This window comes from Rhinoraja longicauda, chromosome 39 (genome assembly GCF_053455715.1).
Source record: "Rhinoraja longicauda isolate Sanriku21f chromosome 39, sRhiLon1.1, whole genome shotgun sequence".
Classification (NCBI taxonomy): domain Eukaryota; kingdom Metazoa; phylum Chordata; class Chondrichthyes; order Rajiformes; family Arhynchobatidae; genus Rhinoraja; species Rhinoraja longicauda.
Genome location: NC_135991.1, coordinates 8,527,615 through 8,543,223, shown reverse-complemented (window position 1 = coordinate 8,543,223; position 15,609 = coordinate 8,527,615). Strand labels below are relative to the sequence as shown.

General features: G+C 50.4%; 1 protein-coding gene across 1 annotated transcript in view; it reads left to right on the top strand.

Moving 5' to 3' along the window:
* LOC144611184 (histone lysine demethylase PHF8-like) overlaps positions 1-15,609 on the top strand; it is a 53,879-nt gene continuing 38,270 nt past the window's right edge. The window contains 6 exon segments of the mRNA XM_078430237.1: positions 1-82; positions 192-277; positions 6,077-6,194; positions 12,762-12,861; positions 12,863-12,923; positions 14,428-14,625. Of these exon segments, the coding sequence (XP_078286363.1) occupies positions 33-82; positions 192-277; positions 6,077-6,194; positions 12,762-12,861; positions 12,863-12,923; positions 14,428-14,625 (613 nt within the window). The 5' untranslated portion in view covers positions 1-32.

Below are 15,609 nucleotides of genomic sequence, written 5' to 3'. Positions count from 1 at the left end.
ACTTTGTGTACCTGTCCACGTTCTCCACAGAGATGCTGCCTGACCCGCTGAGTTACTCCAAAGCCTCGTCTCGGGCGCGGAGGTGAGGGGGGAATGAAAGATGGCGGGGTTGGGGACGTAGGTCGAGGTGGCGCTGTGGATAGGACAGTGTCTGTAACTCCCCCCCCATCCTCCCCGTTGTGTTTTGGCAGCTGTGTGGGAGTGGAGGAAGATAAAGCAGCAGAGATTGACCAGTACCACTGCCCGGACTGTGAGAAGACCCAGGGACCCTCTGTCAGTAAGTACATTTGTGTTAAGTGCAGAGATGAGGCCTGACTAGCTGAGTTGCTCCAGCACTTTGTACCACCTACCAGTAACGTTACTGCCTGACAGCGCTCGTTCATTGCGGGTTCGATTGCCGTCTGTATACAGCTTGTACGTTCTCCCCGTGACCTGCGTGGGTTTTCTCCGGGACCTTCGGTTTCCTCCCACACTCCAAAGACATAGAAACGCAGAAAATAGGTGCAGGAGGAGGCCATTTGGCCCTTCCAGCCAGCACCGCCATTCAATACGATCACGGCTGATCAGTACCACGTTCCTGCTTTCTCCCCACATCCCTTGATTCCGTTAGCCCCAAGAGCTAAATCTAACTGAGGTGAGCAGGAACTTTTTCACCCAGAGAGTTGTGAATCTGTGGAATTCTCTGCTGCAGAGGGCAGTGGAGGCCAAATCACTGGATGGATTTAAGAGAGAGTTAGATAGAGCTCTAGGGGCTAGTAGAATCAAGGGATATTGGGGAGAAGGCAGGCACGGGTTACTGATTGTAGACGATCAGCCATGATCACATTGAATGGTGATAAATAGTCTGAAGAAGGGTCTCGACCCAAAACGTCACCCATTCCTTCTCTCCCGAGATGCTGCCTGACCTGCTGAGTTACTCCAGCATTTTGTGAATAAATACCTTCGATTTGTACCAGCATCTGCAGTTATTGTCTTATACATTGAATGGTGATGCTGGCTCGAAGGGCCGAATGGCCTCCTCCTGCACCGATTTTCTATGTTTCTATGTAAGTCTCTCTTGAAAACATCCAGTGAATCGGCCTCCACCGCCTTCTGTGGCAGAGAATTCCACAGATTCACAACTCTCTGGGTGAAAACGTTTTTCCTCATCTCAGTCCTAAATGGCCGACCCCTTATTCTTAAACTTTGACCCCTGATTCTGGACTCCCCCAACATGGGGAACATTTTTCCTGCATCCGGCCTGTCCAACCCTTTAAGAATTTTATATGTTTCTATAAGATCCCCTCTCGTCCTTTTAAATTCCAGTGAATACAGGTTCAGTCGACCTATTCTTTCATCATATGTCAGTCCCGTACAGGTTTGTAGGTTAATTAGACAATATGTGCAGAGAGAGTTACATAGAAACATGGAAAATCAGTGCAGGAGGAGGCCATTCGGCCCTTCGAGCCAGCACTACCATTCAATGTGTTCATGGCTGATCATTCTCAATCAGTACCCCGTTCCTGCCTTCTCCCCATACCCCCTGACTCCGCTATCCTTAAGAGCTCTATCTAGCTCTCTCTTGAATGCATTCAGAAAATTGGCCTCCACTGCCTTCTGAAGCAGTGAATTCCACAGATTTACAACTCTCTGACTGAAAAGGTTTTTCCTCATCTCCGTTCTAAATGGCCTACGCCTTATTCTTAAACTGTGGCCCCTGGTTCTGGACTCCCCCAACATTGGGAACATGTTTCCTGCCTCTAACGTGTCCAACCCCTTAATAATCTTATATGTTTCGATAAGATCTCCTCTCATCCTTCTAAATTCCAGTGTATACAAACCTAGTCGCTCCAGTCTTTCAACATACGACAGTCCCGCCATTCCGGGAATTAACCTAGTAAACCTACGCTGCACGCCCTCAATAGCAAGAATATCCTTCCTCAAATTTGGAGACCAAAACTGCACAAAGTACTCCAGGTGCGGTCTCACTAGGGCCCTGTACAACTGCAGAATTACCTCTTTGCTCCTATACTCAACTCCTCTTGTTATGAAGGCCAACATGCCCTTGGCTTTCTTCACTGCCTGCTGTACCTGCATGCTTCCTTTCAGTGACAGATGCACTCGGACACCCAGATCTCGTTGTACGTCCCCTTTTCTTAACTTGACACCATTCAGATAATAATCTGCCTTATTCTAACCTCACACTTATCCACATTAAACTGCATCTGCCATGCATCCGCTCGGCTTAGTAAATATAAAAATTGCCCCTACTGTGTGTAGGATAGTGTTAGTGTGCGGGAATCGCTGGTCAGCACGGACCCGGTGGGCCGAAGGGCCTGTTTCTGCGCTGTATCTCTAAACTAAAAATAAATTTAAACCTAAAAAAGATACAGCGTGGAAATGGGACCTTCGGCCCATCGAGTCCACACCGACCTGCGATCACCCCGTACACTAACACAATTTACAATTCACACTTCGGTTTATTGTCACGTGCACCGAGGTACAGTGAAAATCCTCGCTATCCTACTACGTACTAGGGACAATTTACAGACGCCAATTAACCTACAAAACCTGGTAGACACAAAATGCTGGAGTAACTCAGCGGGTCAGGCAGCATCTGTGGAGAGATGGAATGGGTGACCTTTCGGGTCGAGACCCTTCTTCAGAAGGGTCTGAAGAAGGGTCTCGACCCGAAACGTCACGCATTCCTTCTCTCCTGAGATGCTGCCTGACCCGCTGAGTTACTCCAGCATTTTGTGAAATAAATACCTTCGATTTGTACCAGCATCTGCAGTTATTTTCTTACACAAAAAGTTTTTCCTCATCTCAGTTCTAAATGGCCGACTCCTTATTCTTAAACTGTGGCCCTTTGTTCTGGACTCCCCCAACATTGGGAACATGTTTCCTGCCTCTAACGTGTCCAACCCCTTAATAATAAGGTCGGGACCCTTCTTTAGACTGGTTAGGGATCAGGGAAACGAGAGAAAAATAATTTGAGGAAGGACGTCCTTGCTATTGAGGCAGTGCAGCGTAGGTTCACCAGGTTAATCCCCGGGATGGCGGGACTGTTATATGATGAAAAATTGGAAAGACTGGGCTTGTATTCACTGGAGTTTAGAAGGATGAGAGGGGGATCTTATAGAAACGTATAAAATTATAAAAGGACTGGACAAGCTAGATGCAGGAAAAATGTTCCCAATGTTGGGGGAGTCCAGAACCAGGAGCCACACAGTCTAAGAATAAAGGGGAGGCCATTTAAAACTGAGGTGAGAAGGAACTTTTTCACCCGGAGAGTTGTGAATTTGTAGAATTCTCTGCCACAGAGGGCAGTGGCTGCCAATTTACTGGAGGTGAGAAGGAACATTTTCGCCCAGAGTTGTGAATTTGTGGAATTCTCTGCCACAGAGGGCAGTGGAGGCCAAATCACTGGATGAATTTAAAAGAGAATTAGATAGAGCTCTTGGGTCTAGTGGAATCAAAGGGTATGGGGAGAAGGCAGGCACGGGTTACTGATTGTGGATGATCAGCCATGATCACAATGAATGGTGGTGCTGTCTCGAAGGGCCAAATGGCCTCCTCCTGCACCAATTTTCTATGGATCTAAACAGACGATGATGTAGAGAGATAAAGAAGAACGAATAAAGAAGGGTCTCGGCCCGAAACATCTCCCTTTCAAAATCATGTGTAGTCTTTCCACTGACTAGTTAGCACGCAACAACAAAGCTTTTCACTGTACCTCGGTACACGTGACAATAAACTCAACTGAACTACAGGTGCTCACGAAATGCTGGAGAAACTCAGCGGGTCAGGCAGCATCTCTGGAGAGAAGGAATGGGTGACGTTTTGGGACAATAGGTGCAGGAGGAGGCCATTCAGCCCTTCGAGCCTGTACGCACCGCCATTCAATGTGATCATGGCTGATCATCCACAATCAGTACCCCCTTCCTGCCTTCTCCCCATACCCCCTGACTCCTCTATCATGAAGAGCTCTATCTAGCTCTCTCTTGAATGCATTCAGAGAATTGGCCTCCACTGCCCTCTGAGGCAGAGAATTCCACAGATTTACAACTCTCTGACTGAAAAAGTTTTTCCTCCTCTCCGTTCTAAATGGCCGACCCCATATTCTTAAACTGTGGCCCCTGGTTCTGGACTCCCCCAACATTGGGAACATGTTTCCTGCCTCTAACGTGTCCAATCCCTTAATAATCTTATGGTTTCATTAAGATCCCCTCTCAATCTTCTAAATTCCAGTGTATACAAGCCTAGTCGCTCCAGTCTTTCAACATACGACAGTCCCACCATTCCGGGAATTAACCTAGTGAACCTACGCTGCACGCCCTCAATAGCAAGAATGTCCTTCCTCAAATTTGGAGACCAAAACTGCACACAATACTCCAGATGCGGTCTCACTAGGGCCCTGTACAACTGCAGAAGGACCTCTTTGCTGTTATATTCAACTCCTCTTGTCATGAAGGCCAACATGCCATTGGCTTTCTTCACTGCCTGCTGTACCTGCATGCTTACTTTAAGTGACTGATGAACAAGGACACCCAGATCTCTTTGTACTTCCCCTTTTCCTAACTTGACACCATTCAGATAATAATCTGCCTTCCTGTTCTTACCACCAAAGTGGATAACCTCACATTTTCACACATTAAACTGCTTCTGCCATGCATCCGCCCACTCACACAACCTGTCCAAGTCATCCTGCAACCTCATAGCATCTTCCTCACAGTTCACACTGCCACCCAGCTTTGTGTCATCCGCAAATTTGCTAATGTTACTTTTCAACCCTTCATCTCAGTCGAGACCCTTCTTCAGACTGAAACGCCATTCAGTTGACCATTTAGAACTGAGATGAGGAAAAACTTTTTCAGTCAGAGAGTTGTGAATCTGTGGAATTCTCTGCCTCAGAAGGCAGTGGAGGCCAATTCTCTGAATGCATTCAGGAGAGAGCTGGATAGAGCTCTTAAGGATAGCGGAGTCAGGGGGTATGGGGAGAAGGCAGGAACGGGGTACTGATTGAGAATGATCAGCCATGATCACATTGAATGGTGGTGCTGGCTCGAAGGGCCGAATGGCCTCCTGCACCTATTGTCTATTGTCTACACCTGGTGTGTGTGTATGTATGTGCGTGTGTCTGTGTGCGTGTTAATGTGGATGTGTTAATGTGGATAAGTGTGAGGTTATCCACTTTGATGGTAAGAATAAGGCAGGTTATTATCTGAATGGTGTCAAGTTAGTAACAGGGGACGTACAATGAGATCTGGGTGTCCAACTGCATCAGTCACTGAAAGGAAGCATGCAGGTACAGCAGGCAGTGAAGAAAGCCAAGGGCATGTTGGCCTTCATAACAAGAGGAGTTGAGTATAGGAGCAAAGAGGTAATTCTGCAGTTGTACAGGGCCCTAGTGAGACCGCACCTGGAGTACTTTGTGCAGTTTTGGTCTCCAAATTTGAGGAAGGATATTCTTGCTATTGAGGGCGTGCAGCGTAGGTTTACTAGGTTAATTCCCGGAATGGCGGGACTGTCATATGTTGAAAGACTGGAGCGGCTAGGCTTGTGTACACTGGAATTTAGAAGGATGAGAGGAGATCTTATCGAAACATAAAATTATTAAGGGGTTGGACACGTTAGAGGCAGGAAACATGTTCCCAATGTTGGGGGAGTCCCGAACAAGGGGCCACAGTTTAAGAATAAGGGGTAGGCCATTTAGATCGGAGATGAGGAAAAACTTTTTCAGACAGCGAGTTGTGAATCTGTGGAATTCACTGCCTCAGAAGGCAGTGGAGGCCAATTCTCTGAATGCATTCAAGAGAGAGTTAGATAGAGCTCTTAATGATAGCGGAGTCAGGGGGTACGGGGAGAAGGCAGGAACGGGGTGCTGATTGAGAATGATCAGCCATGATCACATTGAATGGCGGTGCGTACAGGCTCGAAGGGCCGAATGGCCTCCTCCTGCACCTATTGTCTATTACCCGGCGTTTGCAGCATTGAAAAGTCAAAATATCGTAAGTCGAAGCTTCGTTAGTCAGGAAGCATCTGAGGTGTGACTTTTTCCCCCCTCATTTTCCTTCTCTCTCTCTCTCCCCCTCAGTGAAAAAGAGGAAATGTTTTCCAAAGCAGGAGACCATCGGCGTGGTGGAACTAACTCAGCCGGTACAAACTGGCAGTCAGACCTTCATCCAGGAGCTCCGAAGCAGAACCTTCCCCAGGTACATAGAAACATTAATAAAAACTGGTGCAGGAGTAGGCCATTCAGCCCTTCGAGCCAGTACCGCCATTCAACGTGATCATGGCGGATCGACAATAGACAATAGGTGGAGCAGAGAAGGCTGAGAGGGGACATGATCGAGGTGTACAAGATCATGAGGGGCATGGATAAGGTAGATGGCGGGGAACTTCTTCCACTGGTGGAAGGTTCAACAACGAGGGGACATAGGTACAGGGTAAGGGGAGGGAGGTTTCGGGGGGATGTGAGAAAGAACTTTTTCACCCAGAGGGTGGTTGGAGTCTGGAACTCACTGCCTGGGGTGGTGGTGGAGGCGGGAACACTCACAACGTTTAAGAGGCATTTGGATGGGCACTTGAAATGCTACAACATTCAGGGCTACGGTCCAAATGCGGGAAAATGGGATTAAAATTAGACTGTGTTTGGTAACGGGCGGCACGGACACGATGGGCCGAAGGGCCTCTTTCTGTGCTGTAGGACTCTATGACTCCATGAGGTGCAGGAGGAGGCCATTCAGCCCTTCGAGCCAGCACCGCCATTCAACGTGATCATGGCTGATCATCAATAGACAATAGGTGCAGGATGAGGCCATTCGGCCCTTCGAGCCAGCACCGCCATTCAATGTGATCACGGCTGATCATCCACAATCAGTACCCCGTTCCTGCCTTCTCCCCATACCCCCTGACTCCGCTATCCTTAAGAGCTCTATCCAGCTCTCTCTTGAATGCATTCAGAGAATTGGCCTCCACTGCCTTCTGAGGCAGAGAATTCCACAGATTCACAACTCTCTGACTGAAAAAGTTTTTCCTCATCTCCGTTCTAAATGGCCGACCCCTTATTCGTAAACTGTGGCCCCTGGTTCTGGACTCCCCCCAACATTGGGAACATGTTTCCTGTCTCTAACGTGTCCAACCCCTTAATAATCTTATACGTTTCGATACACATCTGTCTTGGTAGCTGTTATCTCAAATTGAATCGAATGCCCTCGTCTACTCCTGATATGTTTAGGTTTGGTGTAGATGTGGTAATCTATGTCGAGCTGACCGTTTAACATTTTGCAAAAACAGGTCAAACGGTGGGCTATAAGTCTCTTGAAAACATCCCGTGAATCGGCCTCCACTGCCCTCTGTGGCAGAGAATCCCACACATTCACAACTCTCTGCGTGAATAGGAGTAGGAAAAAAACTGCAGATGCTGGTTTAAATCGAAGGTGGACTCACAATGCTGGGGTAACTCAGCGGGTCAGGCAGCATCTCGGGAGAGAAGGAATGGGTGACGTTTCGTGTTGAGACACTTCAGTCAGTAGAAGGGTCTCGACCCGAAACATCACCCATTCCTTCTCTCCTGGGATGCTGTCTGACCCGCTGAGTTACTCCAGCATTGTGTGTCTACTCTCTGGGTGAAAATGTTCTTCCTCATCTCAGTCCTAAATGGCCGACCCCTTATTCTTAGACTGTGTGGCCCCTGGTTCTGGACTCCCCCAACATCGGGAACATTTTCCCTGATTCCGGCCTGTCCAATCCTTTAAGAATTTTATATGTTTTTATAAGATCCCCTCTCATCCTTCTAAATGCCAGTGAATACAAGGCCAGTCGACCCATTCTTTCATCATATGTCAATCCCGCCATCCCAGGGATTAACCTGGTGAACCTATGCTGCACTCCCTCAATAGTAAGAATATCCTTCCTCAAATTAGGAGACCAAAATTGCACACAATACTCCAGGTGCGGTCTCACCAGGGCCCTGTACAACTGCAGAAGGACCTCTTTGCTCCTAAACTCAAATCCTCTCGCAATGAAGGCCAACATGCCATTAGCTTTCTTCGCTGCCTGCTGTACCTGCACGCTTACTTTAATCAAAGATGTACAAGCAGACGAGGAAAAACCTTTCCACTCAGAGAGTTGTGAATCTGTGGAATTCTCTGCCTCAGAGGGCAGTGGAGGCCAATTCTCTGAACGCATTCAAGAGTGAGTTAGCTGGAGCTCTTAATGATAGCGGAGTCAGGGGGTATGGGGAGAAGGCAGGAACGGGGTACTGATTGAGAATGATCTGCCATGATCTCATTGAATGGTGGTGCTGGCTCGAATGGCCTACTCCTACACCTATTGTCTATTGTCTATTGAATAAAGGCGTAGACTATTTTGGTCGTCGGAATAAAGGCATAGACTATTTTGCCGTAGGAATAAAGGCGTAGACTATTTTGGTCGTAGGAATAAAGGCGTAGACTATTTTGCCGTAGGAATAAAGGAGTAGACTATTTTGGTCGTAGGAATAAAGGCGTAGACTATTTTGCCGTAGGAATAAAGGCGTAGACTATTTTGGTCGTAGGAATAAAGGAGTAGACTATTTTGGTCGTAGGAATAAAGGCGTGGACTATTTTGGTCGTAGGAATAAAGGAGTAGACTATTTTGGTCGTAGGAATAAAGGAGTAGACTATTTTGGTCATAGGAATAAAGGCGTAGACTATTTTCGAAATGGGGTGAGAATTCAGAAATTCGGAGGTGAAAAGGGCCTTAGGAGTGCAGATGCAAGACTCCCAAAAAGTTAATCTGCAAGTCGAATCAGTAGTAAAGAACGCAAACTCAATGCTTGCTTTTATTTCAAGAGAGGGCCTGTGTACAAAAACAGGGATCTGATGCTGAGGCTCTATGAGGCGCTGGCTGGTCAGGCCGCATCTGGAGTATTGTGAGCAATTTTGGGCCCCATATCTGAGGAAGGATGTGCTGGCTCTGGAGAGCGTCCAGAGGAGGTTTACAAGAACCATCCCAGGAATGAGTGGGTTAACGTACGATGAGTGTTTGTCGGCACTGGGCCTGTACAGTTTATTCTTGCCGTAGAGGGAGTACAGAGAAGGTTCACCAGATTGATTCCTGGGACTTTCATATGAAGAAAGACTGGATAGACTCGGCTTGTACTCGCTGGAATTTAGAAGATTGAGGGGGGATCTTATAGAAACGTACAAAATTCTTAAGGGGTTGGACAGGCTAGATGCAGGAAGACTGTTCCCGATGTTGGGGCAGTCCAGAACAAGGGGTCACAGTTTAAGGATAAGGGGGAAGTCTTTTAGGACCGAGATGAGAAAGTTTTTTTTCACACAGAGAATGGTGAATCTGTGGAATTCTCTGCCACAGAAGATAGTTGAGGCCAGTTCATTGGCTATATTTAAGAGGGAGTTAGATGTGGCCCTAGTGGCTAAAGGGATCAGGGGGTATGGAGAGAAGGCAGGTACGGGATACTGAGTTGGATGATCAGCCATGATCATATTGAATGGCGGTGCAGGCTCGAAGGGCCGAATGGCCTACTCCTGCACCTATTTTCTATGTTTCTATGTACTCACTGGAGTTTAGAAGAATGAGGGGGGACCTCATTGAAACGCACAGAACAGTGAGCGGCCCGGATAGAGTGGATGTGGAGAGGATGTTTCCACTAGTGGGAGAGTCTGGGACCAGAGGGCACAGCCTCAGAATTAAAGGACGTTCCTTTAGGAAGGAGATGAGGAGGAATATCTTTAGTGAGAGGGTGGTGAATCTGTGGGATTCTTTGCCACAGAGACGGCTGTGGAGGCCAAGTCAGTGGATATATTAAGGCAGAGATAGATAGATTGTTGATCAGTGCGGGTGTCAGGGGTTATGGGGAGAAGGCAGGAGAATGGGGTTAGGAGGGAGAGATAGATCAGCCGTGTTTGATTGGCGGAGTGGACTCGATGGGCCGAATGGTTCTACACCTCACGCTGCCTCGGCAAGGCCAGCAGCATAACCAAGGTCCAGTCTCACCCTGGCCACTCCCTCTTCTCCCCTCTCCCATCGGGGCAAGAGGAACAGAAGTGTGGAGACGCACACCTCCAGATTCAGGGACAGTTTCTTCCCGGCTGTTATCAGGCAACTGAACCGTCCTCTCACCAACTAGAGAGCGGTCCCGACCTCCCATCTACCTCTTGGTGACTCTTAGACTATCTTTGATCGGACTTTACCCTGCACTAAACGTTATTCCCTTATCATGTAGGATATAGGAGCAAAGAGGTCCTTCTACAGTTGTACCGGGCCCTGGTGAGACCGCACCTGGAGTACTGTGTGCAGTTTTGGTCTCCAAATTTGAGGAAGGATATTCTTGCTATTGAGGGCGTGCAGCGTAGGTTTACTAAGGTTAATTCCCGGAATGGCGGGACTGTCGTATGTTGAAAGGCTGGAGCAATTAGGCTTGTATACACTGGAATTTAGAAGGATGAGGGGGGATCTTATCGAAACATATAAGATAATTAGGGGGTTGGACACATTAGAGGCAGGAAACATGTTCCCAATGTTGGGGGAGCCCAGAACAAGGGGCCACACAGTTTAAGAATAAGGGGTAGGCCATTTAGAACGGAGATGAGGAAGTACTTTTTCAGTCAGAGAGTGGTGAAGGTGTGGAATTCTCTGCCTCAGAAGGCAGTGGAGGCCAGTTCGTTGGATGCTTTCAAGAGAGAGCTGGATAGAGCTCTTAAGGATAGCGGAGTGAGGGGGTATGGGGAGAAGGCAGGAACGGGGTACTGATTGAGAGTGATCAGCCATGATCGCATTGAATGGCGGTGCGTACAGGCTCGAAGGGCTGAATGGCCTACTCCTGCACCTATTGTCTATTGTCATGTACCTGTACACTGTGGACGGCTCGATTTTAATCGTGTGCAGTCTTTACGTTGGCAGGTTAGCGCGCAACAAAAGCTTTTCACTGTACCTCGGTACACGGGACTATAAACGAAACTAAACTAAACTTCTCGCTGCCTCGGGTAAAGCACTGACACAATCAAAGATGTGTTCCTGTCCCACCCCGTTCATCCCTCCTTCTCCCCGCTCCGGTCTGGCAGAAGGTCCAGAAGCTTGAAAACGCACACCACCATAGAAACATAGAAAATAGGTGCAGGAGTAGGCCATTCGGCCCTTCGAGCCTGTACGCACCGCCATTCAATATGATCATGGCTGATCATCCAACTCAGTATCCCGTACCTGCCTTCTCTCCATACCCCCTGATCCCTTTAGCCTCAAAGGCCACATCTAACTGCCTCTTAAATATAGCCAATGAACTGGCCTCAACTACTTTCTGTGGCAGAGAATTCCACAGATTCACCACTCTCTGTGTGTGAAAAAAAACTTTCTCATCTCGGTCCTAAAAGACTTCCCCCTTATCCTTAAACTGTGACCCCTAGTTCTGGACTTCCCCAACTTCGGGAACAATCTTCCCGCATCTAGCCTGTCCAACCCCTTAAGAATTTTATATGTTTCTATAAGATCCCCCCTCAGTCTTCTAAATTCCAGCGAGTACAAGCCGAGTCTATCCAGTCTTTCTTCATATGAAAGTCCTGCCATCCCAGGGATCAATCTGGTGAACCTTCTCTGTACTCCCTCTATGGCAAGAATGTCTTTCCTCAGATTAGGAAGTAGTACAGAAGCTTGAAAGCGCACACCACCATAGAAACAAGGTGCAGGAGTAGGCCATTCGGCCCTTCGAGCCTGTACGCACCTCCATTCAATATGATCATGGCTGATCATCCAACTCAGTATCCCGTACCTGCCTTCTCTCCATACCCCCTGGTCCCTTTAGCCACAAGGGCCACATCTAACTCCCTCTTAAATATAGCCATTGAACTGGCCTCAGATTCGGGTGAAGCTTTTCCCCCCTCTGTGATCAGCCTTGTGAACGAGTCTGTCCAACCTGTCCCCGTAGCTGGGACCCTCTAAGCCAGGCAGCGTTCCGGTAAACCTCTGCAACCTCTCCAAAGCCTCCACATCCTTCCTGCAATGGGGGCGGCCAGAACTGCACACAATGCTCCTTGCAGTTTTCTTGTGTTAATCCTCTGTGACTCTCTCCCTCTCCCCCTCTCTCCCCCCATGGTGGTTATCGTTTGTCTGTGTGTGTGTGTGTACATGTGCCCGTGTGTGTGTGTGTGTGTACACCTGTGTGTGTATGTGTGTACACCTGTGTGTGTGTGTGTACACCTGTGTGTGTGTGTGTATACACCTGTGTGTATATGTGTACATCTGTGTGTGTGTGTGTGTGTGTTTGTGTATACCTGTGTGTGTGTACACCTGTGTGTGTGTGTGTACACCTGTGTGTGTGTGTGTGTGTACACCTGTGTGTGTTTGTGTACACCTGTGTGTGTGTACACCTGTGTGTGTGTACACCTGTGTGTGTGTACATCTGTGTGTGTGTACACCTGTGTGTTTGTGTACACCTGTGTGTGTTTGTGTACACCTGTGTGTGTGTGTGTGTGTGGTGTTTGTGTACACCTGTGTGTATGTGTGTACACCTGTGTGTATGTGTGTACACCTGTGTGTATGTGTGTACACCTGTGTGTATGTGTGTACACCTGTGTGTGTGTGTGTGTACACACCTGTGTGTGTTTGTGTACACCTGTGCGTGTGTACACCGTGTGTATACACCTGTGTGTGTGTGTGTGTGTACACCTGTGTGTGTGTACACCTGTGTGTGTGTACACCTGTGTGTGTGTGTGTGTGTGTGTGTATACCTGTGTGTGTTTGTACACCTGTGTGTGTATACCTGTGTGTGTGCCCTGCAGTGCGGACGAGGTGATCTTGCGGCCGACGGGCTGGCAGCTGACGGTGGAGTACCTGGAGGAGAACAGTTTCAGCGTGCCCATCCTGGTGACCAAGAAGGACGGGGCTGGGCATGAGCGTGCCGCCCGCCAGCTTCACCGTCAACGACGTGGAGCGGTGCGTGGGTGAGTGCCCCGCTCCCTCGGGCGCGGCACCACCCCCGATGTGCCGTGCCCAGCGCCCGTTCTACAGCACGCCGATAGGCCCTTCGTCCCACCGTGCCCGGCGCCCGTTCTACAGCACGCCAACAGGCCCTTCGTCCCAGCGTGTCCCGTGCCCAGCGCCCGTTATGCAGCACGCCAACAGGCCTTTCGGCCCAGCATGTCCCTGCCCAGCGCCCGTTCTACAGCACGCCAACAGGCCCTTCGGCCCAGCATGCCCGTGCCCAGCGCCCGTTCTTCAGCACGCCAACAGGCCCTTCGGCCCAGCGTGTCCCGTGCCCGGCGCCCGTTCTGCAGTACGCCAACAGGCCCTTCGGCCCAGCATGCCCTTGTCCAGCGCCCGTTATACAGCACGCCAACAGGCCCTTCGGCCCAGCGTGTCCCGTGCCCAGCGCCCGTTCTACAGCACGCCGAGGAATGGGTCTGAAGAAGGGTCTCGGCCCGAAATGCCGCCCATTCCCTCTCTCCAGAGATGCTGCCCATCCCGCTGAGTTACTCCAGCGTTTTGTGTCTAAGTAGCAACAGGCCCTTCGGCCCACAATGTTCGTGCCTGATCGTACGGCACGGGAACAGGCCTTCGGGGTCCTTTTGATCCTCTCTCCCCCTCCGCCCCACTCCCCTTTCGAGTCACCACAGCCCCCTCTCCCCCCCAACCATCTCTCCTCCCCTCTCCTCTCCAACTATCTCTCTCCTCTCCTCTCCTCTCCTCTCCTCTCCTCTCCTCTCCTCTCCTCTCCTCTCCGTCTCCTCTCCTCTCCTCTCTCCCCTCCCTCCCTCTCCTCTCCAACTATCTCTCCCCTCTCCTCTCCTCTCCTCTCCTCTCCTCTCCTCTCCTCTCCTCTCCTCTCCTCTCCTCTCCTCTCCTCTCCCTCTCCTCTCCTCTCCTCTCCTCTCCTCCTCTCCTCACCTCTCCTCCCCTCTCCTCCCCTCTCCTCCCCTCTCCTCTCCTCTCCTCTCCTCTCCTCTCCTCTCCCCTCCTCTCCCCTCCTCTCCCCTCCTCTCCCTCCTCTCCTCTCCTCCCCTCTCCTCCCCTCTCCTCTCCTCTCCTCTCCCTCCCCTCTCCTTCCTCCCCTCCCCTCCAAGTCTCACTCATTCTCTCCCTCCCTCCCCTTTCCTCCACCGTCTCTCTCACTCTCCCCCTCACCACTCCACGTGCTCATTCACTCTCCTCCCTCCCCTCCCCTCCCCTCCCCCTTCCCTCCCCTACACTCCCCTCTCCTCTCCTTCCCTCACCCTCCCCTCCAAGTCTCACTCATTCTCTCCCTCCCTCCCCCTCCTCTCCACGGCCTCGATTCACTCTCTCCCTCCCTCCCTCCCTCCCCTCTCCTTCCCTCTCCTCACACTCCTCCCCTCCCCTCCACTCCCCCTTTCCTCCACCGCCTCTCTCACTCTCTCCCTCCCCTCCTCTCCACGTTTCACTCACTCCCTCTCTCCCTCTCTCCCTCCCTCCTCTCCCTCCCTCCCCCAGGAGCGGACAAGATCATTGACGTGATCGATGTGGCTCGCCAGGCCGACTGCAAGATGAAGCTGGGAGACTTTGTCAAATACTACAACAGCGGCAACCGGGAGAAAGTCCTCAATGTCATCAGCCTCGAGTTCTCTGACACCAGGTCAGGTGGAATGTGCCGGAACAGTCCCCTTCACACAATGGGCAACTCTGTGCCCCGTATCTGAGAACTAGGGTTGCCAACTGTCCCGTATTAGCCGGGACGTCCCATGTTTTGGGCTAAAATGGTTTGTCCCGTACAGGACCGCACTTGTCCCGTATTAGGCCTGGGGGGGCGCTGTAGGCCCGGACAATGTAGGCCCGGACGGCACTGTAGGCCCGAACGACACTGTAGGTCCGGAAGCCTGGGCGCCGCCTTACGGAGGTTTGCCTAGCAACCCGCCTCCCGGCCCGGGCGGCCCGCCATTGGTGGAGCGGGAGCACGTGGCCGCTGGCTGGGCGAGGTCACGTGGGGCGCGGGGCGGTGACGTCACCTTTTATCCCGTACTTGGGAGTGAAACAGTTGGCGACCCTAGGTGGAATGTGCCGGAACAGTTCCATCCACGCAGTGCTCAACTCTGGGCCCTGTTTCTGAGGATGCGCCGGCTCTGGAGAGGAGGTTAACAAGAACAGTCCCAGGGATAACCCCCGGGATGGCGGGACTGTCGTATGAGGAAAGATTGGAAAGACTGGGCTTGTATTCGCTGGAGTTTAGATGAGAGGGGATCTTATAGAGACATGTAAAATTATAAAAGGACTGGACAAGCTAGATGCAGGAAAAATGTTCCCAATGTTGGGCGAGTCCAGAACCAGGGGCCACACAGTCTAAGAATAAAGGGGAGGCCATTTAAAACTGAGGTGAGAAGGACCTTTTTCACCCAGAGAGTTGTGAATGTGTGGGATTCTCTGCCACAGAGGGCAGTGGAGGCCAAATCACTGGATGGGTTTAAGAGAGAGTTAGATAGAGCTCTAGGGGCTAGTGGAATCAAGGGATATGGGGGGAAGGCAGGCACGGGTTACTGATTGTGGACGATCAGCCGTGATCACAATGAATGGCGGTGCGTACAGGCTCGAAGGGCCGAATGGATTCCTCCTGCACCTATGTTCTATGTTTCTATGAATGAGTGGGTTAACGTACGATGAGCGTTTGTCGACACTGGGCCT